At 39.0% G+C, this 27,234-nt stretch overlaps 1 protein-coding gene across 1 annotated transcript in view; it reads right to left on the minus strand.

Annotated features, from left to right (window-relative positions):
• Nucleotides 1-701: 701 nt before the first annotated feature.
• Nucleotides 702-27,234, minus strand: part of LOC109935976 (zinc finger protein 430-like) — a 32,164-nt gene continuing 5,631 nt past the window's right edge. Inside the window, exons 2-11 of the mRNA XM_048613363.1 lie at nt 26,907-26,981; nt 25,398-25,493; nt 16,248-16,421; nt 15,406-15,477; nt 12,589-12,672; nt 12,367-12,459; nt 7,793-7,870; nt 5,072-5,245; nt 3,022-3,111; nt 702-2,871 (exon numbers count right to left, since the gene is read on the minus strand). Of these exons, the coding sequence (XP_048469320.1) occupies nt 2,810-2,871; nt 3,022-3,111; nt 5,072-5,245; nt 7,793-7,870; nt 12,367-12,459; nt 12,589-12,672; nt 15,406-15,477; nt 16,248-16,421; nt 25,398-25,493; nt 26,907-26,981 (998 nt within the window). The 3' untranslated portion in view covers nt 702-2,809. The remainder of the gene's footprint in view (nt 2,872-3,021; nt 3,112-5,071; nt 5,246-7,792; nt 7,871-12,366; nt 12,460-12,588; nt 12,673-15,405; nt 15,478-16,247; nt 16,422-25,397; nt 25,494-26,906; nt 26,982-27,234) is intronic.

The raw sequence follows: 27,234 nt of genomic DNA on the forward strand, positions 1-27,234 counted from the left end.
GTGTTCATCCAGCGTCTGCAGTTCCTACTATCTCTCATGTATACTTCTTGGTTGCTTTTCTGGAACTGCCGATCAGGATCACCTCTGTTCATCCAGGCAAAAGCAGCAATATTTATAACTCCGCTTTCTACTCTTTGGGCTTCCAAAAGGTGGTGTAAGAGATTAGGCAGGGAACTTTCAAATCTTCATGCTGTCCTGTTAGCAACCAAACTTGTTTCCTCCGAAAACAGTTTTTTAAAAGACAGTCTGACTGTCTTCCTAAGATCTCAAATACTATTCAATGACCACCATCTTCTTGTGTCTCTTCCAGATTTGCTGGAAACAATATTCAAATACTGACTTTGTCAATAGCCAACCTCTATCTGTTTAAATGTAATGCTCTACCGGTGTCGCTATGTCTGTCGGAATCCTTTTAATCAAGACTCAGCCTCCAATTAGACTCCACACCTGTCCTCTCAAACAAAGAAACCTTGTTTGGTCAGTTTTTTGCCTTTTATCACAAGCTGTTTCAAAGTCTACAAGTTGTTTTCAGCTAACAGTTCCCAGTTCACAGTGCCAAACCAAAATTGAGAATAAAAAATCATTCAAGGTTCTAATACCAGTAATGAACTAAGTTGAAAACTTAAAGCGAACAATGCTATACAACCAAATGAATGAATTATTATGTGAAATATCAATTTTAAATTATAGCAATTGCCAGTTTTGGTAATGAATGATTATTAGTCTAGTTGGGACCAACCGATAACTGCTAATATTTATGAGCAAATTTATAATCTTGTTAAATAAAATGCTGACACCATTACTTTTTTCATGATTTTAAATGGTAGAAATATCAAATTGCACTTTATCTCACTTTTATTGAATTCTTTTGGGGGGGGGAAGGGGGTGCTCCAGCCTAAGTGTTGGAATAGCTTGTGATTAATGACTGAGTAGAGAAAATAATGTCATTTTCTTGGAATACTGGACCCAATTTTAGAAATGGATCCAGATTTTTTTCATTTTCAAAGTCAAGGACAAAGTTGGGCTCATCTCAAACGCTCAAAAGATTGATGGTCCAAAATTGAGAAACAAGAGACCTGTGTAAATAGGAATGGTTATCCAGTGAGGGATTAGTCAGTATTGGGAACCAGAAAAGAAAAACTGGTTAAATAGGAAAGACGGGTACGAGCTGCCCCTGATCTCTCAACAAATTGGGACTGAGCATTATTAAAGAACTTCAAACCCACAAAAAGGTTGAAATAGTGCACGATTGATTGAATCTTGAGATCACTTTCACTTGTCAAGTCTCTGGGTGGGACTAGGCAGCAGATCTGATCCACATGGTTTGCAAACAAGAGATCCCTCAATGAAAGCAACAACCACTGGATTAGACACTGTTGAGCTACAAGAGTAGCATAACCAAGGGAAAAAGCAGCCAACTACTTAACATAGAAACTTAAGTTTGGAATTCGGAGAAAAATTGTTAGGTATTACTGATCAGCTGTAATGAACAAATAAACCTCGCTGCCAATTAATAGGGCTTTAGAGGGATCATGCTCGTAGAGGCAAACATATTTGTTTGGGATGAAGACTGGCTGGAACAGCTGCATGTAATTTTCATCACTGAGGACTTGCCCAAATAAAGGCTAATGCATTTCAGTGCAATTTTGGCTCAAATTTTAGTTTTAGCCTGAAATACCTTTAATATTTTTTATAATAAATGTTTAAAATAACTAACACAGAAGGTGAAAAGGCATCAAGATTAGTGATGAGAAGATAAATTGATCTTAAGACTAAATTTGAACGGAGCATTGGTATTCACAGCCAGGCTCATAATCAATATTTGAATCCAGTTTAATTCCTCATGCTTTGACCTATAAGATAATTTAGTCAATTCCCCTCTCATCATGTACACTGAACTGAATTGCCTAAGACTGCCAACTGTAATGCTGATGACTTCAGGGGTGGGGGGAGATGCATTCTCCATTCAGCATTCTGGCTAAAGGTAATTGCAAATACTTCAGTTTTTCTCACCACTGTGTAGGGTGGTGGTATATGTGGAAATCCTGCCTCCTGTTAGTTGTTCCCTGCCATTCACAACTGGACTTGAAGGACTGCAGAGCTTTGAACTACTCCATTGTTTGCAGGATCGCTCAACTCTGTTGCATGTTGCCTCTGCTAATTGGCAGCAAGTAGTCCTGTGCTGTAACTTCATCAGGAAAGGCACCTCATATTTTTAAGTATGCCTGCATTCTTCATTGAACCAGGGTTGATCACCTTGCTTGATGGGCCATGAGGTTACAGATTGCAGCTGAATGTAATTCTGATGCTGATGGCCCACAGTGCCTTATTACGCATCCAGTTTTAGCTACTCTTATCTTCTGAATTCATCCCATGTAGCGTATTGGTAATGTTGCACAACATAACAAAGGGTATTTTTGGCCTGAAGATGGGACGTAGTCTCCACAAGGACTATGTGGTAGTTATTCCCACCAATATACTGTCCCGGACAGATGAATGTGTAACAGGGCGAGCAGGTGTTTTCTTCTTGTTAGCCCCCTTTACCACCTACCACAAGATCCAGTCTGGCAGATTTACCCTTTAGGACTTGGACAGCTTAGCTACTTGTGGTACTGCTGAGCCATTGTATATCATGAACATCGAAGTCTCTCACTGTACATTCTGTGTTCTTTCCACCTTCTCCTTCCTCCAAGTGTGTTCAACATGAGGAACACTGATTTATCAATTCAAGGCGAACAGTTAAGTGGTGTTTGGTAGGTTTCCTTGCCCATGTTTGAGTTAATGCCATGAGTGTTAGTGGGGTCCAGAGTCAATGCTGAAGACTGCCAAAGCAATTTCCTTCTGACACCATCTTTGGAGGGTCTGTCCTGGCTGTGGGATAGGACATATATCCCAGCATATGGAAATAAAATTAAATGCATTTAAAACACTGGCAAACTGTTGAAACTTATCCAAATGAACAATGCTTTTGTTTTTACAAGGCATAACCTTATTAATTATGGCAAACTTAAGTTTACTTACTTGGGGAGTGGTACTTTTTGATGTGATTCTGCAGTGCAGAAGCCGTCTCTGTGTTTCTATTACAAATTCGACAAATGAAGTTCTTCAAATCTGGAAATTAAAGAAATGCTACATGAATATACTATTGTTATTATAATAAAACCATAAATTGCTGGAAAATCTCAACAGGAGTGGCAACATCCATGGAGAGAAATCAGAGTTCACGTTTTAGGTCCAGTGACCCTTCTTCAGAACCCAAGTGGTCAATGGACCCAAAATGTCACCTCTGCTTTCTCTCCACAGATGCTGCCAGACCTGCTGAGCTTTTCCAACAATTTCTAGTTTTGTTTCAGATTTCCAGCTTCCGCAGTTCTTTCGGTTTTTTTTATTATTGTTATTATAGTTCATGCCTTTGAAGTACGTACCGAATTAAACAATTAGTTGAGAGACTGGCCTATGTTAAAACCAGCTTCCTCATTGCACTGGAGTCTGAAGACCATTTTTGTTTTGACCAGTTGTCAAAATGACATTTCAGTAATGATGTATGTTTTGACAGTTTGATTGCAGTATACTGACAGAGCAGTTAAGAGATCCTGAATATATTGTACAATCACCTGAATAGTCTGAGAGAATATTGCCTCTCATTGACGTTCTTTTTTGGCTCCTATATGCATCTTGCACTTTGCATGTCTTCTGTTGAAGACTAAAAATATATTCTAGCAGAACTGTGCCTCAGCTTTAGTTCCCGTAGGTTCCAGAATTATTTCTGCCTGGTTCTCATCCAAATATGGTGCTGTCCATTTGGTCCTTATCAGAAACCGATGCTGTCTGCAATGGACAGGTTCAGTGTCTGAGTAGCACTGTCAACTGATGGAAGACTGGACTGGACTGAGACTGGGTAAGCAGGCACTGCTACTGAGACCTATGATGCCATTTCTTCAGAATATTTGTACTTTGTACAAAGTCAGGAATATTTAAGGCTGCTGTATTTGTGAATTTCTGAAACTTGGATTCTTGCTTGGATATTTCTATTCTGAATGCTAACAGCTTGTTATTTAACTTCATACAAATGCAATGATTTCTTTAGGTATTTTTGAATTAATTATCCATTGCTATTTTTGAGGTTTGCAAATAACTGTCAAATAAATTTTAGCATTTTTACAAGTTATTCATTAGCTGAAACTGGAACTGTGACTTTGAGCTATCCTGAGAACTCTAAGGCATTCTATAAATGCAAATCTGTTTTATCCTTAAGATGTCTTAAGGATTGTGAAAATCAGTCCATTTACAATAGGGAGGAGATGCTTTTATTTTAAAAAGGGTCACTGAATAGAGATTTTTAAATATAGACACTTCTGAAAAGAGATTTTTCTTAAAGTCAAAAATTGAACTCAGATATGATACTTCCAGCAAAAGAGTTTTTAAGGCTGTCAGGAGTTGTAACTAATGTGTTTTGGAATTCAGTTGTGTAACGTGTGGAAAGACTCCCAGCTCAGTCTTTCCAATCTTTGAAAAAACTCTCTCGAGGATCCCACGATAGAATTGACAAACTGAAAAACCTCCTCTCCAAGCCTTCTGGAAGACTTTTCTCTTGACATCTCCTGAATGTACTGCATCTGAAGAGAATTCAGTGACAAATGAAAGTGTCTAGTGACACACATCTATGGATGCAAGAACACCAGACTGAAAGCCATCTGGGTCATCCTTTTGTCCTTTCACAACTACCAAGTGTTTGGTCAAATTTTTTTGCCAAAATTTGTACTCTGCAGAGAAAGTTTCATTATTTTTCCTTTAATTGATTGATTGTGTTAGGTTATTCAGAGGGATAATTTTTACCTTTCAAATGATATTTAAAACAGAATCAAATATGGATAATTTACATCATTAGCCATATGCGTGACTAGGTAGAACACACACTTGAAAGCAATGAAAGATGCTGGAGATCTGAAATAAACACAATGTTAGGGAAACTCAACAGATCTTGCAGCAAATGTAGAGAAAAAGAAATGTTTTGTATTCATTACAATTCTTATTCAGAACATAAACATTTACACGTCACTTGAAAACCTACCTGTATGCCTAATAATGATGTGCTTTTGAGCATCAATAGGTCGATTGAAACCTTTTTCACAGTGAGGACACTTGAACTTAAAGGCCTGAAGATGTATTGACTTGAAGTGAATGTCCAAATTCTTTGACCTAAAAAAGCCTGATCCACACAGTAGACAGAAATGTTTCTTTTTCCCTGCAAGTAAAAATGTATTTATTAAATACATAAACGTTCATAAGCTGTAAACTTGAAAGTCAAAAGCTTTTATCGTTGTATATACATTGATACACATACCTCTAGCAAAGAAACACTGGTAACACTATTAAAACAAGAACAAGACCCTAGTGACACCATCTCCACAGACAACATGCTGACATTACTAGACCCATGCCTCACCACCCACTTCACCTTTAACGGCCAAATATATGAACAGATCAACGAGACACCCATAGAATCACCTATCTCTGGACTAATAGCTGTAGCGGTGATGCAGAGACTTGAAAGCATGACCCTTCCGCTAATCCAGCCAAAACTATGGATATGCTATGTGAATGACACCTTCGTCATTATTAAACTGACCAAACCAGAGGAGACATATGAACTAATAAACAACACCCTCACCGGGATCAGATACACCAGAGAAGAGGAGAAGAACAAATAGCTCCCATTCCTGGATGTCATGGTGGAATGCAGGACCAATGGGGAAATCCTAACAAAGGTACACAGGAAAGCCACACACGCTGACCAAGTACTGAATTTCAACAGCAACCACCCTAACACACACAAACAAAGTTGCGTGGAAACATTATTTAAACGGACACATACTGCAGCAGCACAAAACTACACCAAAGAGAAGAGTACCTCTTCCAAGTATTCAAAGACAATGGATACCTGAAAAACTGGGTCAGAAGATGCCTATTACCTGAACAACACCAGGAAGATACTACACACTCCAACACACTCATCACACTACCTTACATCAAGAACACATTTGAACTGACCACAAGACTCCTACGACTACTGGGCATCAGAGTAGCACACAAACCCACACCAACCTTATGCCAACTGCCCACCCGAACCAAAGACCCACTACCCAGGACAGGACCAATGTCGTATACAAGATTCCCTGCAAAGACTGCGACAAACATTATTTTGGACAAATGGGAAGAAAATTAACCATGAGTACACGAACATCAACTGGCAACAAAAAGACACGACCAATACTCACTCATCTCCATCCACATGGATAAGAAAAACCACCAATTCAATTGGGACAACACCAGGATCTTGGGACAGGCGAAGCAGAGATAAGCACAGGAATTTCTAGAAGCCTGGTTCTCCACTAAGAAAGCCATCAATAAAAACATAGAGCTAGACCCCATATACACTCCATTGCGAAGGAAAACCAGAAGTGAGGTAATCCAGCTCAACGGACACCAGAGTCTAAATAACAGGCGGGAAAACACAACGGCGCTTCATCGGAGGCTGCACTGATGATGTTACCCAGCAGGGTAATGAAACGTCTGCGGAACAATGAACCAGCTCAGCGAGCCAACCAACCTCAACATCCATAACCCAAGCTACAAATCTATTCTAAAACCTTAGACATTATTATATATGTTAATCTACACTATAACCACACTAGCTTCCTTGATTAATGTTGTGTGCGTACTGAAAACAAGAAAACTAAAGTTTAGTCTAACATAATTTCATTGGACATGAAAGGTTATTGAGAGCAGCTTGACTAAATGTAATGAGTCACTGGATGTATGGTCCACATAAATTACGAATTACAACTAGATACAGTTATAGCATAGAAAAAGGCCTTTTGGCCCATTGCGCCTGCACCAGTCAAAAACAGCCAGCTAACTATTTTAATCCCATTTCCAGCATTTGGTCCATAGCCTTGTATGCTTTGCTTTGCAAATCTTATGAGGGTTTCTACCTCTATCATCCTTCGAGGCAGAGGGTTCCAGATTCCTGCCATCCTCTGGATGAAAATGATTTTCCTCACATCTCCTCTAAACCTTCTGTCCTTTACCTTAAATTTATGCCCCTCCCTCTTCCCTGCCGCCAGTCACTGATCCCTCCAAAGGAGAATTCCTTCCTATCTACCCTATCTGTATCCCTCATAATTTTATACCTCTCCTCTGCTCTAAAGAAAACAAACCCAGTCAGACCAATCTCTCTTCATAACTGAATCTCTCCAGCCTAGAGGGTCCACTTCTTACTTTCCTGTCTCTGCTCCATTTGGTTCACATCCCTCTATGTTCTACGCGACTTCCTGAGATTGAGGTGTGAACAAGTGGCCCCCATGCACATCCTTCCCAATGCTGACTTCCTTCCAGCTGGTAAGTACAGAATGGCAGCATTGATCTCTTTGTCTTTGACTTTTCCTGCCCACTTCTAAGAAGTTTTAATTTCGTATAGTAAGGCCTCCTGCAAAATCCCAATCCAACATTGGGGGTCAATAATGACAAAGCACAAGAGAAAGTTTTCAACCATCAACATGGGAGACACCAGGCCTCTTTGCTAGCCTGAGAAACCCAGAAGCTGCTGAACATATTTTGGGAAATAAATCAAAAGAATTCATACTTGCTAAGCTTTTTTTAAGGCAAGTAACACTGTGAAGAAACTAAATGCTGTAAGTGTGTTTATAGACGGTGAATTTGCCATTCATCACATTAGCTGAAATAAATTTCCTATTATCTCAAAAGTTGTAAGATTTGAAGGGAAGTGTACCTCCATGCATCAGCCTGTGTTTCCAAAGAGTAGAATAATACAAGTACTTGTTCCCACAAAGGCTGCATTTGTGCACTCCTGAAAATATAAAAATGACAGCAAGAGACCATTAGGCTATGGATTCCAAAACTAACATGAAAATACATTCTTGTTACATCACTGCATGTTTATGATGCTGTGATAATAACATTAAAACAATACCTTATTAGGAAATACTGATTTTAAAATCGCAGTTTTGAATGACATGGAGTCTCCTGCAGAAAGGATTGCCATTCTTAAGTTATCTGTCCACAAAGGAGAAGAATAGACTTTGAAGTGAGTTGCTTACTCCCTTGAAATTCGCAAACATTGCAGGGGTCCATGGAGGTGTCTAATTGACTAATCCCAAAATATTCTACAGGTATATCAAAGGAAAGAGGATAACCAGGCCAACAAAAGGTCCCATTGCCCCCTTGGACCCTAATCTGTGTGTGGTGCCATAGGGCACTGGTAGGATGTTAATACTTCAAGCCTGTCTTCATTTTGGGAAGAGGATGTAGGTACAGAATTGTGGAAGAGGAACTGAGGTTCTTGAGAGTTTGACATAGGAAGTGAGGAGATACTGCAGGGTTTAGCAGTCGTAAAAGTGGACAGATCCCTAGGTCTGAATGAGCTGTATCCTGACTGCTGTGGGATACCAGGGAAAAAGTTACAGAGACTCTGATCCCAAATTTTAATACCTCTCTGACCACAGCAGAGTTGCCAGAGGACTGGTGCACAGCTAATGTGATTCCAGTTTTCAAGGAGGGTGATAGAGAGAGACCAGGAAATTACAGAACAGAGAGTCTCATGTCAGTGGTAGGGAAACGAATAGAGAAAATTCTGAAGGAGAGAATTAATTTCCAGGTGGAGAGGGGAGGTTTGATCAAAGATAGTTAGCATGACTTTGTCATAGGGAGGTTATGTAGATGAGGGTAGTGCAGTTGATATCTTTTATACATATTTCTTGGCAGGGTCCCAGACGGGAGACTGATAAAGACAGTAAAAGCAAATGGGATCCAAAATTGGCTTAGTGATATGAAACAGAAGGTGGTGTTGAAAGGCTGTTGCTATGGTTAGAGGCCAGGTCCATTAGCATATCACAGGGTCCCTTATTGTTCGTGATCTGTTTATATATAAGAAAATGTAGGGGGTGATGATAAGTAAGCTGGTAGATGACACAAAGATTAAATGGGCAGTTGACCGGAAGAAGGCCTTAGGTTACAGATGAGGAGATAGATGGATTAGTCAGATGGGCAGATTAGTGGCAGATGGAACTTAACCCTGGTAAGTGTGAGGGGATGCGTTTTGGAAGAAGTAACAAGACAAGGGAGTACTCCATGAATTGCACACTAAGAAGTTCAGGAGAACTGGGGAATCTTTGGGTGCTTGTCCACAGATTCCTGAAGGTGGCAAGACAGGTTCCTAGGGTTCTTAAGGCAACATTATAGGGCACTTGTTTTTATCAGTTGTGGCACAGATTCTAACAGCAGGGAGATTACGTTGGAGATGTACAAAACTTTGGTTAGGCCACAGCTGCAGTACCGTTGGGAGCCTACAACCCAGTGGTCTCAATGTGGACTTTACTCGCTTCAAAATCTCCCCACTCCTGACCTCATCCCATGACCAACCCTCCCTCTCATCCCCGCTTCCTTGACCTTTCTGTCTTCTCTCCCACCTCACTGACCAACCCCCACCATTGCCTACCTGCACTCACCTATCACCATCCCACCTACCTTCCCCGGCCCCACCCCTCCTCTCTATTTATTTGAGTCCCCTACCCCTCCCCCATTTCTGAAGAAGGGTCCTGACCCAAAACGTCAGCTTTCCTGCTCCTCTGATGCTGCCTGGCCTGCTTTGTTCCTCCAGCTCCACACAGATTCCTGCAACCTTGTTTATTTCTGCTTTGTACCTAAGATGGCACTGTAGGTAGTGACTTGTAAACTTTTCACTGTACTCGCGTGAGTACAAGTGACTGTAAAGCTAATTCTAATTCTAAGTCTGCAATCTCAATCACAGTGTGTAGAAACAGAACAGGAAGAGGTCACTCGCAGTCAATGGAGGAAGAAATATGCTAAATTGAGCACAGTCTTGCTGTAATATTCCTCTTAAATGTCACAAGGAGCAATATTGCACTGTTCAGAATAGACACCAGGTCAATGTTCACATCAATTATTCCTTTCCTTGGTGATGGAACATTTACAGTTCAGATGGATATTCATTTGGTGAATGAAAGACCACAGCAGGACATGATTTGTGCATGCTATATAATTTTCAACTTCGACTGAGGTGGCAGCATTAGACTTAAACTGAGGTGAAGCACTTGTAATCATTGAGGAAGAGGAACAAGTCAATGAATCAAGGTGAACTATTCCTTTGCATTTTTCAACAAGCAGTTCAGGAACAAGGCATCTCCCATCTGCATATTATAGGTCTTTTTTTTGAGTCATGGACAATGGAACATTTTTTTTTAATTCATTCACACAACGAGGGTGTCGCTGGTTAGGCAGCATTTATTCTCCATCCCTAATTGCCCAGAGCGCAGTTCTGAGTCAACCACATTGCTATGGGTCTGAAGTCACATGTAGGCCAAACCAGGTAAGGATGGCAGTTTCCTTCCTTAAAGGACGTCAGTAAACCAGATGGGTTTTTCTGACAATTGACAATGGATTCATGGTCAACATTAGATTCGTAGTTCCCCTATTGAATTCAGAGTCCAATGATGACCATGAATCCATTGTCAATCACAGGAAAAACCCATCTGGTTCACTAACGTCCTTTAGGGAAGGAAACTGCCATCTTTATCTGGTCTGGCCTACATATGACTGCAGACCTAACACAATGTGGTTGACTCTGAACTTCCCTCTGGGCAATTAGGGAGGGGTGATAAATGCTGCCTAGTCAGCGATGCCCTCAACCCATTAATGAGTAATAAAAAAAAAATCAGGAGATGTTCCATTGTCCATGACTCAAAAAAAAGTCATTTTTAATGTCCATAACCGTAAGGTCCGGAAAGAAAACTGAGAAGAAAACAAATAATTGCCTTGCTGCTAAATGTAGAATAGAAAATCATGGCAGAGATGTTGGGGCGCATCCCACCTGACCGGTACCTCAGATCATCAAAAGGAAAAGGAACAGGTATCATTTTGCAAACAAAAACAAATCGCTGGTGAAACTCAGCAGGTGTGAGAAGAAAGTAGAGTTAATGTTTTGAGTCTGGTGACTCTTCACCATCAATTTCTGTTTTTGTTACAGATTACTAGCATCTGCAGTTCTTTGTTTTATGTTCCAAAGTTTTGCAATAATTTGTAACATTCACAGCATCCTTTTTCTCTGAATCAGTGTATTTATGTGACACAGCACAGGAATCATCCATATTGCTGATCTATAAGGACAAAGGTAGCTTGATTTTTGTAGAGTGAAGTTGGAAAAAAAAAGTTTGGAATATGAAACAAGCAGTTTTCAAAGCAGCAAAATTCAACATTGTTTCAGAAAAATGTGTTCCAGATATCACCTTGTCAAAAAAAGTGTTCATTAATTGAAGTCAGAATGTTGACTTTGCAAATTAATGTTCAAGTCGATTGCAGGATCAGGCAACAAACCAATGGCAGATCCAGACAAATGTAATTCATGATTCCAGGCGTCTGGAAAGTCTGATTTGTTAGTTTCTTTGAAGCATTAAGAATGTACCATTCTCCTGAACAAAATCTAAAACTAGAAATTTCTCAATTTGGAAATATTTTGAGCAGGAATTTTTTTATTATTTATTCATGAGATGTGTCCTGTTGGCTATGCCAGCATTTGTTGCCCATTTCCCAATATTCCTCAAAAAATTGGTGAATCAGCTTCTAGAACCTCTGTGGTACATTTTATGAAGGTACAAGCACTGTACTGTTTGGAGAGATTTCCAGGATTTTGACTAGATGATTGTGACAGTGTAGAAAGCATTAGACAACTTAAATCATTTAATCCCTATTAAAATAGTAGTTAACTAATTACCATTTAAATGCTTTACTGTGCAAAATTAAAGCACAAAACAAAATTGAAGACTAATTTATGTAGAAGTGATTATCACACAGTTATGCTTAGAACCAACTTTGGAATTCTTTTCTTTACTACTGGATTAACATTTTATGATTTTGTTTGGTCTTTGGAAAGGTAACGTGAAACATCAGTCAGAAAATTATTTTTGGCCACTAGGTCCCTTTACAAGTAAAAGGAAAATCCAGTGACTCTCAAAGGATACAAAAACAAAGTTTCTGGAGAAATTCAGTAGGTCTGGCTGCATCCCTGGAAAGAAAAACAAAGCCAATGTTTCGAGTCCAGCCACCTTTCATTAGAATTCCAAGTGATATGTGTGCCACTGTGAACATTGATAAGTACACAATTTAAGCTTTTCTGTGATTTCCTTGATAACTGAATGGTCAGTCTGGCGTTTTAATAAAAAGTTGCTACTTAAGCAAATAACAGGGGAACTGCCAGAGCCTTCCAAATCTTGTCCTGGCATAAGGCTAAACTTTTCAGATTGTAAAGAGCATTGGGAAAATGTAACTTACTCTTAGGTCTTTTGATTGCCTTTTTGTTTCTCACAGTCATAATTCTGGCAGTGTTAACCTGATTGATAGCATCTTGGACAAATTTCATTTCATCTGCAGGGCAGGAAAATGTGCAAAGTAAAAACAAAATACTGTAATTAAACTAAGTAGAATTATTTTCAGTTTCCTTCCTTTTGCATAATAATAGCCTGTGTGTTTAAACAAAACAGACTTAAGCCCTACCTGATAATTTCTGTTCACCATTTTCATTGATGTAGGATTTGACCAAAGGTGCAACATTATATATCTGAATCTTGGGCAAGTGATCTGTAAGCAGGAAAGCTACATATTATTATGTCAAATGTCATGACCACAAGCTTTGAAAGTAGATCCTAAATTGATTTATTTTTAGAAGAAAACGATGCTCTTTAGATTCTTTTTCAAAATTGACTCTTGTTGGATTTAAAATGGTTGCTATCAAACACAGAATGAGTAAATTGGCCGCTTGTAGAAATTTCCAAATTACCAAAACAAAAGTTAACTCATCATCTCTTTGGAATGTCACACCTTCCATCTGTACAAGCATTGCAGTAAAACTCTCAACTGAGCACAGGCAATGTGTCTAACCCAGCCAGTTCTGAACAGATGAAACCAATGAAACTCATGGCTGAAGTACTGCTAATGGCCTCACAGTCTCCTACAACACACAGCGAGTTTTGATGAGAGAGATCTTGTTCGGCTGAATTGCCCAATTCATAAGAACTAAGAGCAGGAGTTGGCAATTCAGCCCCTCAAGCCTGCTCCGCCATTTAATATGATCATTGTTGATCTCATCTCTGAGCTTTCCTGCACACTCCCCATAACTTTTTAAGCCATTACCAATTAAAAACATCTGTCTCCTTTATTTTATACAGTGTCCACCGCAGTGTGGATTAGTGAATTCCAAAAAGAGAGGTTTTTTTTTTTAAAAAGATGAAATCTTCCAAATTAGAGCTAAATGCTGGGTACTGGTTGACAAATGTTCCTGATTGTGTTTACCAAATAATCTGTCAGCTGAGGAGATTTGACAGGATGTTGGCAGACAATAAAATCATTACTAATTAGTTAAACTTTTTTCCTTGATCACAAGTAGGACATTTTAATTTTTAGAAGCTAGTCTGAAATGAAAAGGAGCTATTGAAGTATTTCATAGTATATGTTGATTTTAAATAAGTACATTATTTATGCTGTGTCCTAATATCACACCGTCATTATCCAACAAAAAGTCATCATAATTATCAACACACCTTTCACACAATATCGAGATAGTTTTGTGTGATTTATGACTGTGTGTAACAGGTTGAACCATAAGAAACAGAAACAGGAGTAGGCCATTCAATCCCTCCAGCCTGTTCCGACACTCCTCGTGCCCACTTTCCTGCCTTCCATCTGTAACCCTTGATTCCCTTACTGATCAAGAACCTATCTATCTCAGCCTTAAATATACACAAGGATACTGTCCCCACAGCTCTCTGTGGCAAGGAGTTCCAAATAGACTCAACCCTCAGAAGAAATTCCTCCTCCACTCAGTCTTAAATTGCCCTTCCTTTATCCCAAGACCTTGCCCTTATGTCCTAGACTGCCCCATGAGGGGAAACATCCTCTCAGCATTTACCCTTTCAAATCCCTTAAGAATTCTATATGTTTCAATGAGATCACCTCTCATTCTTCTAAACTCCAGTAAGTAAGGTCCAAACCGGTTTAATCTTTGCTCGAAAAGATGATCACTTCTTAGCAGGGATCATCCTAGTCAACTTTCTCTGAACCTCCTCCAATAAAATGATATCTTTCCTTAAATAAGTGGACCAAAACTGCTCTCAGTACTCCAGATGTGGTCTCACTAGCACCTTGCACAGTAGTAGTAAGACATCCCTACTCTTAAACTTCAAACTCTTTGAAATAAGGGCCAACATTCCATTAGCCTTCCTGATTAGTTGCTGCCCCTGTGTGCTAGCTTTCCATTATTTCATGCACAAGTACCCCCAAGTCCCTTTGTGTAGCAACTTTTCTCTATTTAAATAAATGTTCTTTTCCGAAATGAACAACTTCACATTTTCCCTCATAATGCTCCATTTGCCAACTTTATGCCCACTTACTTACCTATCAATATTTCACTGTAAATTTTTGTATCCCCTTTGTAGCCTGCTTTTCTACCTATTTTTGTGTTATCTCCAAATCCGCTACATTACATTCACTTCCTTCCTCAAGTCATTAATACATATTGTAAATAGTTACTGTCTCAGCACTGATCCCTGTGGAAACCCACTGGTTACAGGTTGCGAACCTGAAAAAGAACACCTTATCCCCACTTGCTGTCTCCTGCTCGTTAGACAATTTCCTATCCATGCCAAAGTACTACTCTAGCACGGGGCTCTTATGTTATGACTTAACCTTTTGTGAGGTACCTGTTGAACATCTTCTAGAAGTCCAAATACAGCAGGTTACTTTGAAGCCTAATCTTCAGAGCTTTAATGAAGGATGCAGTAAAGAGTCTGAGAATACATTTGGCACTGCCTCTGACTTGAGCAAATTGTCTCCATTTTAAAATGAAAAAGAAACAGAAATTGCTGGAAAATCTCATCAAGTCTGGCAGCATTTGTGGAGAAAAAGCAAATTTAGAAGGGTCACACCACCAGAATGTTGAATGCAGGGAAATGCAACAGCCATTTGAGGTATAGAAAGGTCCCAAAAAGCAACATAACAATTAACTAAATAATCTATTTTTATCGTGTTCATTTAGGGAACAAATAACTGCCAGCGTACTAGAAGAATACTAGTTCTATAACTAATTGCATCAAGGAATCTCTACCTCAATCTGATGGGGCAGAAGTGTTTAACAACAACACTTGTGATAATGCAACCTCTCCTCATTACTTCATTCGAGTTTCATTCTGGTTATGGGCTGAAATGGGACTTGAATATGTGACATTATGACTCAGACAACAGTGCTCCCAGTGAGCCAAGACTGACACCTAATGGCTAACATTAACATTCAAAGATCGAAAATATAAAAACATTTACCATGAGACGTGACACTCACAGGCATGTCTCTAGCTGTTTCATTCACACAGGTTGTTCTTTCATGAGATGCTGCTGTGGGATAGGAAACCCACAAAAGAAAAAAAATCAGAAAGATGTAAAAAAAAAATTACATCAAGGGTATTCTACATGGCTTGTACCTTTATTGGTAACATGCCTGGTGATTTTAACAGCCTGTTTTCAACAAATTTAATATTGCTAATTTGGACATCATATAAGCAATCTATAAGCCAGAAAAAATGCACAATTATGCTCCAAGCTCAGACAATGAACTGTATTAAAGATGCAAGCCTAATTTTCAAAGTGATGGCTGTACTAACTTGCAAATAAAGATTAAATTCAAAAATAATGTTTCTATTTATTTTAAAGTGATAATCTGAGAAACACAAAGGAAAATTATTTGTAGATGAGATCTACAGGTATTATCAGCTTTAATTAGTAAATTAATTACCAAACAATAAAACCTGAAATGAAATAGAAAGATGACCAGAGATAACAAGGTGTAGAGCTGGATGAACACAGCAGGCCAAGCAGCATCAGAGGAGCAGGAAAGCTAACGTTTTGGGTCGAGACCCTTCTTCAGAAATGGGGGAGGGGAAGGGGAAAGATGACCAATTATTTTATGCAGGAGAGGCATTTGAATTACTAGTTTAAAGTAATTGGAAATAACAATATCATCGGTGCTTTGTAAAAATATAAAAAAGACATCAGAATTGCTGGAATTATTTAGCACAGTTCCGGCATTCATGGTGAATGTAGTAAATCTGGGAGAAATTGCTGGTAAAATGTCCCGGATAGACTTCCCTGTTGAAGATGAGACTCACTGTCATGGCGCCGTTCGACATGTGTTTTGAGTTCTGATGGTCGTCGAAACTTCTGATCACAGAGTGTACATACATGAGGCTTATATCTTTGATGTACAAACTGAATATGGTCCACCAAGCCACTCTTTTGTGAAAAGATCGCTCCGCATAATCGGCAGGTATTACTGAACTGACCTATGAAGGAAAATAATTAACGCATTAGACTCTGATTGTGAAACACACCTCTGGTACACAGTTTGTAGTCTAACAGCACAGCAAATAGAAACAGAAATTATGTCAGGCTTTTGACCATCTGAGAAAAAGATAAGTTTGCTCAGCAGAGTAGCCACTACCTGTTCCAAACAGAATTGTTTTTCCAATATGTTTTGTGTCAAATTTCCAACTGCTGAGGTATTGCTGAAACATGGATTTTCTTTCTAATAAATTACAGGAACATTTACTAGACATAAAATTCATAATCAGCAGAAAATTCACCCTATCACTTGTCATTGGAAATGTATTTGATAAGTGCTGCTTGCTTCCCTTAAGAATGATGGTATCATGTGGACAGCCAACAATAATGGAGTAAACGTTGCTGAAAAAACACACGTTGTGGAGGCTTCTTGTCATGCAGTCATCAGGACAAGTTGCAAGAATACTAATGTAAAAGAGAACAACATTGTTCTACTTGAGCAGAGTGTGCTGATTGGCAAGTTAGTTGATGAACTCACAGTTAACTGCCATGCTATCTTTAAACTTAAACCAAGGCAAAATGTTCACATACTGCACCTGTTTCAAAGAGCCATCAGCCATTCTCTGGTTAATTTCTCAAGGGCAGTTAACTATCAGTCACCATCTAACTATGCATTCTCCACAGCGTCTCCACCAGAGTCAACCTGCAAATATTCAGCTCATTTTGTTCATACAGTATAAAAATGTTGTTCCACTTTATACTAATATTCTTGCAAACTGTCCTGACGAGTACAAGTTGAAAAGCTTTGACAAAAATGTATCTTTTTTCAACAAAACTTAAGTTCGACTGAACATCTATGTGAATGATGGATTTTCAGAGGACTCATGGAAAGGTGGATACATGACAGATGAAATATATTCCAAAAAAAAATTTAGGTAGTAAGAATAAAGAAAAACTATACCAGTTAAATGGTACAATTATAAAGAGGTGGAAGCAAAAAGGACACCTGTGCGTACCATACATAAATTTGTGAAGGTAGCGGGATATGTGAACAAAGTAGTTAACAAAACAGACGGAATCCTAAGATTTATAAATAAAGGCATAGTATACAACAGCCAAGAAGCTTTATTAACCTCGAATAAAACATTAGTTTGGCCCCAGCTGGAATATTGTCTCCAATTCTGGTCAAAACACTTTAGGAAATCCATGATGTTTTGGTAAGTATACAGAACAGATACACGATAGACTGAAGAAGCTTGGCATGCTTTCCTTATACTGGTGATTTGATAGTGGTGTCTAAAATCATGAATAGTTTGGATAGAGCAAGTAAAGCAAAACCATTTACAATGGTCCATAGGCTTAATGAAAGGAGTGCTGAGATTTAAAGTGGTTGGCAAAATAGAAGTAACAAAAGGAAAATCATTTTTTTTTAAATGCAACAAAGGTCTAGGATCAGGAACATATCGTTGGTTAGGGTTGTAAGGTCAGATTCGGTCGTATTCTGTAAAAGGGAACTGGATAAATAATTGACGCACCAAAAGAAAACAGCAATATGCAAAAATTTTAGGACTAGGAGACAGCTGGATTGCACTTTGTTTGTGGTCGTTCATTCTCAATGGGTCACATGGTTCCTTTCTACGTAGTACTTCTTTTTTTATTCTATGCCTTTCACTTAATAAGCTTGACAAGGTTTCATTGTCTGTTTGTACGTGAACATGGCTATTGTAAAGAGCAGAGGGCTGCTGGAATGGCACTTCAAAAAGGCAAAAAGAAGTTTTGGAAGGTGTTTAAGTTTTGATTTAATCAGAAATAGTTTAAATTTAATTTCAACTTGAATTTGAAACCTTAAGACAAATATCCTAACTTTAGTCTTGTTTCACAGAGTTTGATGAATTGTTGTTTAGTCATAAAATTGTTTTGCTTTTTTCGTTTGAAAGCAAAAGTTTCAAAATTATAAATTCACTTGTTTTATAATTTCATAGAAAATATTTATAAATAACAAAATAGTACTTGAAGACAACTAAATGATTATTTTGCCATTTCAACTGACAACTTTGCTTCCAAAGATTGGGGCCAACTGACTAGGATTAAAATTGCAATTTTTATCACAAATTTTAGTCTCTTATTAACTGTATTCTCTTAATACTGCATCACCATAGGATATCATTTAACTTAGTCCCTGAGTTTACAACTGCTTGTGTCACATTTATACTAAATGGTAACTTGCTAGCTTTTCACGTGGCATGCACAAGTAGTTTTCCTGCTTTTCTGATTGTCAATACGGAAAATATACTGAATACATAAATATACATCTTTAGGGAGACAGAAGCCCTATGGCGATTTTACTGAAGAGTCACCGACGTGTACTAATTGCCACTTTTCCTAGCCTGTGTGAGTGAAGTAGTTAATGATAGTCACCATTTTGTATTAATTATAGGACAATAAAATAAAACTTAAAACACCACAAAGTAAGTACTTGTCAATATCTTTCTTAAAAAAAAGTAAGTTCAGTTTCGCCTATGGACAAGTCTGATTCATGAATGGGATCATTGTAAAGCCTGTCCTTGTGGTCAAAATCAAGATGACTTTGTTCTGCAATGCAAAGCATTATATAGAGAAATAAAAGAACCTAGATAAAAATAAGCTGCAAATATTATTTCATAACTCTACATTAGTAATATCTGTGTAGGTAAAGATGAAGTCACCACAGTCTTACCAGACTACAGGGCTGCTCTCCCGTTAACCTGACTATCACGACTCCTCAGGAAAGGCTGAGGAGAGTCCTTCATGGTAACCTCGGCCAGTGCGGGAATTGACCGCACACGGCTGCCATTACTTTGCATCATAGACCAGACATCCAGCCAACTGAGCTAGCCCCTGCACGTGGGATTTAATTGTCTATGTTTTCTTAAATTGCAGAACTTTGACTATATATAAGGATATCACAACAGTAACAAACAGGGAATGTTGAGCAGTTATCTTTTGGCCCTGCAGCCAAACAGAACTGGTGAAAACATTCATTTAATTCTTTCCCCTATCCTGTTTGGACATGTTAATGACACAATTCTGGCAGGTGGGATCTGAACCCACACCTTCTGGCCCAGATCAAAAAAATCACACGACGCCGGCTTAGAGTCCAACAGGTTTATTTGAAAACACAAGCTTTCAGAGTCCCGCTCCTTCTTCAGGTGTTAGTGAGAGAGGTGGCATCAGACACAGAATTTATAAGCAAAAGATCAAAGGGTCATAGAACTGATGCAGATGTATTAAACAAACCTAAGAGGGCTGTTAAATCTTTAATCAGTTAGAAAGGATATGCAAGTTTCGATTGATTAAATGGCAAACTGCAGAATTTCTTTCGAAGTCACTGCGCCGAGATAACTAAACGTTTCATCATCATACCGGAAGTGACATCTCTGGTCAGACAATGCATTTTAGGTGGAGTCCATATTCACAGCTTGCGCTCAAGTGACAGCAGTACAGTACAAGACACTGCCAAACAGACGAGGCAACAGGAATACACCACCTACATGCAACACAAGATCAAGAAATTGGAGAAACTTGGCAACACCACCAGCAGTAGTCAGGCCTCCCCTGGTACCACAGTTGAAAATGGTACCACCACGGAGAAAACCATCATCAACTTACCAAACCACACCCTTCAACCAGACAAGATCAAAGTTCTCAGCCGAGGGCTCAATTTCTGGCCCACCATCAAAATGGACCCCATCGTTCTCGCAGCAGACAGAGGAATTCATCAGACGAATGAGACTCCGGGAATTCTTCCAAGATGTTAGCAGTGAGCCCATGAGACAACCAAAAGAACCAGAACAGTTGACAGAGAGATGCGTGGTGGAGTAGCTAAAGCAGGAGTTGAATTGGACCCCTCCGGAGGGCCGTTGCCCTGGGCTCGACATGTATGCTCAAGACGTCAGGGAATGTGTGAACACCAGATTCATCAGCCACAGTCACAAAGTAGTGCAAAACGTCACCCAAGTACAATGCAACACCATGCATGCTCTCAAGACCAACTGCAACATTGTTAAACCAGCAGACAAAGGAGGAGCCATCGTCATATAGCATAGAACGGACTTCTGCAAGCAAGTACACAGACAACTGAATAACCTGGTACACTACAACTACACTTGCCAATCTGACCAAAGAACACACCCCTGAACTCAACAGATTAATCGAGACTTTTGATCCAGTCCTCCAGAGTACCCTACGCACTCTCATCCCACGTAATTCTCATGTAGGGGACTTCTACTGCTTTCCGAAGGTACACGAAGACAACACACCTGGACATCCCATCGTATCAGGCAATGGGACCCTGTTTGAGAACCTCTCTGGCTATGTCGAGGGCATCTTGAAACCCATTGTAAAAGGAACCCCCAGCGTCTGTCACGACACTGCAGATTTCTTACAGAAACTCAGCCCCACGGACCAATCGAACCAGGAACATTCCTCGTCACAATGGGCATTTTGGCAGTCCACAACAGCATCCCCCACGATGACGGCATCAGTAATCAATACCAACAAATGCAAATTTCCAGGCGCCATCCTACAACTCCGTTCTGAGGAAGGGTCACCAGACCCGAAATGTTAACTGATTTTTTTCTTCATAGATGCTGCCAGACCTGCTGAGATTTTCCAGCAACTTTTGTTTTTGTGCTATCCTACAACTCATCTGCTTCATCCTCGACCACAATGTCTTCACCTTCATCCAGTTCTTCATCCAGACACATGGAACAGCCATGGGGACCAGATTTGCACCCCAATATGCCAACATGTTCATGCATCTTTGCTGCACAGGCCTCCGGCTAACGCTAAACACCAGATACATTGGCGATATTTTCTTCCTTTGGACTAATGGCGAGGAATCGCTGAAACAGCTACATAGTGGTATCAACAAGTTTCATCCAACCATCAGACTTATCATGGACCACTGTTTAAAATCAGTCTCATTCTTGGGCACACACATCTCCATCAAGGACAGACACCTCAATACCTCACTCTACTGCAAGCCCATGAATAACCTCACGATGCTGCACTTCTCCAACTTCTATCCGAATCATATTAAAAAAGCCATCCCTATGGACAAGACCTACACATACAAAGGATGTGTTCAGATGAGGAGGAATACAGCGAACGCCTGAAGGTGTTGAAAGATGGCCTCATAAGAACGGGATTCGAAGCTCAACTCATTGATCGCCACTTCCAACTTGCCACAGTGAAAAACCATAGTGAACTCGTCAGAAGAGAGACACGGGATACGACCGATAGGGTACCCTTCGTTGTCTAGTGCTTCCCGGGAGCGGAGAAACTACGCCATGTCCTTTGCAGCCTTCAGCAAATTATCAATGATGGTGAGCATCTCACCAAGATCTTCCCTATGCATCCACTTCTCGTCTTCAAACAACTGCCAGACCTTAAACAGGCCATTGTTTGCCGCAAACTACCCAGCCTTCAGGATAACATTGACTACAACACTATACACCCTGTTATGGCAACCTCTGCAAGACATGTCAGATCATCGACACGGATACTACCATCACACATGGGAACACCATCCTCCACGTGCACGGCAGATACTCACATGACTGCCAACGTTGTTTATCCCATATGCTGCAAGCAAGGATGCCCTGAGGCATGGTATATTGGCAAAACCATAGAGGTGCTACAACAATGGATGAATGGACACCACGTGACAATTGCCAGACAGGGATGTTCCCTCCCAGTAGGGGAATACTTCAGCAGTCAAGGACATGCAGCCTCTGATCTTTGGATAAGCGGCCTCCAAGGCGACACACACAAATCTATGGGGTGAATTTGCATTTGCAGATTTGTAATTTGTAGTACATGTTATTTTGTTAAAAAAGCACACAATTTGTGGACTGTTAATGTGGCATTTTATAAATTCATACTTTCAAAATAAAACCAGTTATTCTAAACAAGGCCTCACATCTAAAATGTATTGTCTGAGCTGTGACGTCACCTCTGGTACACTAATAAAACATCTAGTTATCTCGGGGCAGTGACTTGAAAGAAATTCTGGAATTTGTGTATTAATCAATCGAAACTTGCATCTCCTTTCTAACTGATTAAAGATTTAACAGCCCTCTTAGAACTGATACAAATGTATTGAACAAACCTATGACCCTTTGATTTTTTGCTAATAAATTCTGTGTGATGCCACCTCTCTCACTAACACCTGAAGAAGGAGCGAGACTCCGAAGGCTTGTGGTTTCACATAAACCTGTTGGACTATGACCTGGTGTCATGTGATTTTTGACCTTGTCCACCCCAGTCCAATACCAGCATCTCCACATTCTGGCCCAGAGACAGCGACACTACTACTGTACCACAAGACCCTTAACACTATCAAAAACAAAGTTGCTGGAAAAGCTCAGCAGGTCTGGCAGCATCCGTGGAGGAGAAAACGTAGAGTTAACATTTCAGGTCCAGTGACCCTTCCTCAGAACCCTTAACACTATCCTTTCTGGTGGCCGGATTTAAACAGTATTAATTGGTAAACATATATGAGGTATTCCAAGTAGCTACCTTACAGATGTAATCGATGGATACCTGATTAAGGGAAGTTCGAGAATCAACCATTATACATGGAATTGCTTTTGTCTAGCCTACTTGGACCTTTTCTGGGTAAAAGCTAACAATACAGAACGTATGCACAACAATGCACCTAAATTGCATTTTGTCATTCTTCAAAGATAGTCAAAAGCTAGAGGGCTTGAGTCTAGATGTCAGGAACTTACAATGGCGGTAGCCTCTCAAAGCAGGGATAGAAAATTAACTGATTTCTGTGATGAAGGTCCTCATTCAAAGAGCCCAGAGCAAACAAGGTTGACCAAGTTTCTAAAGGTACAAACACTACAAAATATAATTAGGAATGGGAGTAGGTCAATTAGTATCTTGATCCTATTCTACCATTTTAGAAGGTCATGACTGATTTGACAGTGGCCTCAACTCCACTTTGGTGCCTATCTCTTAAAGCTTTTCACACACTGGTTAGTCAAGAATCTAACTCTGCCTTAAAAATATTCAAGGACCCTGTCTCCACCATACTCTGGAAGAGGATTCCACTGATTCACAACCCTTAGACAGAAAAATATTTTCCTTATCTCTGTTTTAAATGAGACATGCTTTATTTATAACTCTGTAATTCTCACAAGAGGAAACATCGTTTCAACATCTACCCTGTCAACTCTGCTCAGAATCGTGTATGTTTCAAGAAGATAACCTTTTATTTCCTAAACTCTAATGGATACTAGCCAAAACTGTCCAAGTTTTCTTCAAAAGATAACTCAGTCATCCCAAAAATGGAGTGAACTTTCTCTGAACCACTTCTGATATTATGTGGTTTTTTTAAGTAAGATAACCAAAACTGTACACACCAGGGGACATTGTTTAAAAATAAGTGGTTTCCCACTTGACCTTCAGAAAAAAAATTATCTTTGTATTATTAGTTTGTGGCATTTTCTTCCCTGATAGCAGTGCAGTTAGGGTCACTGAATACTTTTTCGGCTAAATTCGGTTTTCGATTGTCAAGGGAGTCAGAGGTATGGGCTGGGGCACAGGAAAGTCAAGGCCACAATCAGATCAGCCATGATCGTCTAAAATCACCACCTCCTGCTCCTGGTTCTTATTCTCTTTTGTTTGCATTCTTAATGTTTAACAATGTCCTGTACAACTGCTGCAAAACATTCCCACTTTTATATTCTATTTCCCTTTGAATGATAATATTCCATTTGCCTTCCCAATCACTTGTTCACACTTGCACTTGCACACAAACATTTTGCATTTTATGTCCCAAAATATCAGATCCCTATGTAACACAGCATTCTGAAATCTTTATTTAAGTAATATGTCATTTTTCTATTCTGCCTGCCAAAACTGTCAAGTTTACAATTTCCCACATTATGCTTCGCCTGATAACTTTTCCCCCCAATCACTTGATTGATCGATATCCCTTTGCAGACTCCATTTATTTTCTTCAGAGCTTACTCTGCTACATTTCTCTGTGTCATCTGCAATTTTAGCCATTCATTAGATCCTTTCATCTAAGGCATTGACAAAGTTTGTAAATAGTTGGGCCCCTAGCACTGATTCTAGTTACACGCGCATGTTACACCTTGCCGACATAAAAATGACCTATTTTTTGTCAATTCGATGCTTCCTGCTGGGTAACCAACTCTATCCATACTCATCTGTTACCTCTTTTACCATCTTATCTAGCCTCAAAAGTATTCAATGACCCTGTCTGCACTGCTATCAATGCCACAGACTAATAACCGTCAGAAAAAAAATCATCAGCAAGTAATCCTTATGTACTTAGCTTGTTACTTCCTTCAAAGAACTCCAATAGTCAAATACAAATTCCCTTTCATAAAACCATATTGACTCTGCCTGATTGCATTGTCATTTTTCATCCTGCAAAACGTCCTTAACCTCAACATGCCGTCCCAACTCCTATACTCAAAGGTCTGAACAATGAAGACAAGTAATTAATATCGTCATTATAATTTGTTTTAAATTGGGTTTTTGTGACTTTAACTTGTAATTTTGTCAATTGAAGTTCCAAATGAGATTTTACTCAACGCTGTAATGTACAAAACACTTGAGTATAAATGAGAGGCTTGGATTGCAGTGATGCTTCACTGTGTTGGTAAGTGAATTTATTTGTGACAATGTTTAATGAATTGTTCATTCCAACAGGATGGAGTATTAGGAAATGGTGCTGAATGAAGTCTAAGCATTTTACCATTGAGGATCACTGGGAAATTCCAAAATGGTGAGAGTCATCCCGCTCCATTTCATACAAATTCTAGAACCACTTCAAAGTCAGGATCATTCAATAAGAACGTTTATCTGCACACACTGACCGGAGGAACCAGACAAAAAAGGGGAAACATGCCTTAAATAAAAAGAGGGTGAGGAAGACTATTATCTGTGTGACTTACTGTTGGTAGTCTGCACTCGCTGGTTGTCATCTCTTACAGGCTGCGAATTATAATGTTGGTCGTCGATTATAACTTTTCTAAACAACTGTTCAGTATCTGCAGAAGCCAATACATTTTATTATCATACATTAATGTCTACAGTGTGGTGTAAATAAAAAGAAACTGATGAAGCAGTAATGTAGCATTAGCACATGTACACAAAAATAAACTATTTTGTGAACTTAAGTGGTGAGAGGAATTTATTGAGTTTGTTTGAAGTTTAACTGACTCTGAGAGTAACGTAAATCCAGTTTTTGTAGAAATGTAAAGGGTAGTTTCTAGATGGACCCAATTTTCTGAGAAGTTGAAATCCCTCATCACCGTTGAGATATTAAAATGGTGTTCAGAGGTAACATGCTTGCAAACAAGCACACTCATCTTAAGAACAAAGAAAGCTAATTTATAGAAATATGGATAATCCATGCAATAGAAAATAGAAAAGTGAGTGAAAATGCAAATGTGTAACACCCACATGTTTATAAATGTACAAATAGGAACCAAAACCTGTTCAAAGTATAGGCCTCTCCAGAACAAATGAATTCTGATGGGAAAATTTATTTTTTTTTGCTTGTGAACTGAAATTAATCATTGTGCAGCACTGGTAATTATCAAAAGACAGCAGATTATAAAGCAGCATGTAATCCCTTGTATTTGGTGAACCAAGAGTTACTAGAAAACCTAGTCTATGGAGCCATACAAAAATGGCACATCTAGTTCTCACAATTTATTACTGTTATTTGACCGACACAGTGAAAACAATTCTCAAAACACATAAATTACCCAATGGCATGGAGATTGCCAAAGGTTAAGACCCTTAGCAATTAGAAAAACCTATTACATTCCTTCAGCTCATTTTATAATTTGAATTTCTTTGAAAAAACATTTTTTCCTGGATCTTTTAATACATTTTGAGAATATTTCTTGGTATACCCTGAGCATTAGTCTTATTCCAAGGTACAAGTTCAAATCCCCTGTTTTGCTTGGTTGAGAAAATCATCCAAATGTCTTTCTGAACAGGAATCAAGCATACAGGAGGAAACCTGTATTAGTGGATTAGATGGTGATGATTACACCCAAGAGAAAAAATATTTTTACTGTTCCCCAGTTATGTCCTAATTTCAATTCAGATTGCCATAACCCACCAATTTTTTCTAGTCTGAAAATGGAGCTTCTGATCAATGTAATTTTTTTTTTGAGATAGTCTGGAATCCTATTTTGTAATTGCAGTTTGGGTATCGGCTGCTTTATTCTTCTATTTTTACAGCAAAAGAAAATGGAAAATTTTAAGAGTAAAACAGACTGGAGTATCTTTCTGAGGCAGAGTAAAGCTAAAAGTGTCTCTGGAGAGCCTGATGCTGGTAGAGATGAAGAAAATGGAAAAGTGCCTATTCACCCCCTTTTAGCAAACTATACCAAAAACCTGGAATCAAATCAGGTCATTAAAATTAGTTTCAATTGTAGCGGACTCACTATCAGCTTGTTTCTCAGTCAGCTGCGATCCAGTTATTTGATTCCAGCCATGATCTGAAATTGTACCATCAACAACTAGAAAAAGAAAACACAGGGGTAGCTCAATAAAATGAGCAAAATTTAGGGCGACAAGCCAGAGAGTGTTAAACAAATGCTCAAATTGTTTTTTCAATCAGCAATTGAAGAATTTAACATGAATCTTTTTGTTGAATTGCAGATGAACCATAGAATGAAGGAATAATTCCAATGAGGAAGAAACTAGCATAAATATTGTATCATATACGAACAATACTACACTCCATCAATCTGGGAATATTAACTTTAACAT

This window comes from Rhincodon typus, chromosome 28 (genome assembly GCF_021869965.1).
Source record: "Rhincodon typus isolate 14 chromosome 28, sRhiTyp1.1, whole genome shotgun sequence".
NCBI lineage: Eukaryota > Metazoa > Chordata > Chondrichthyes > Orectolobiformes > Rhincodontidae > Rhincodon > Rhincodon typus.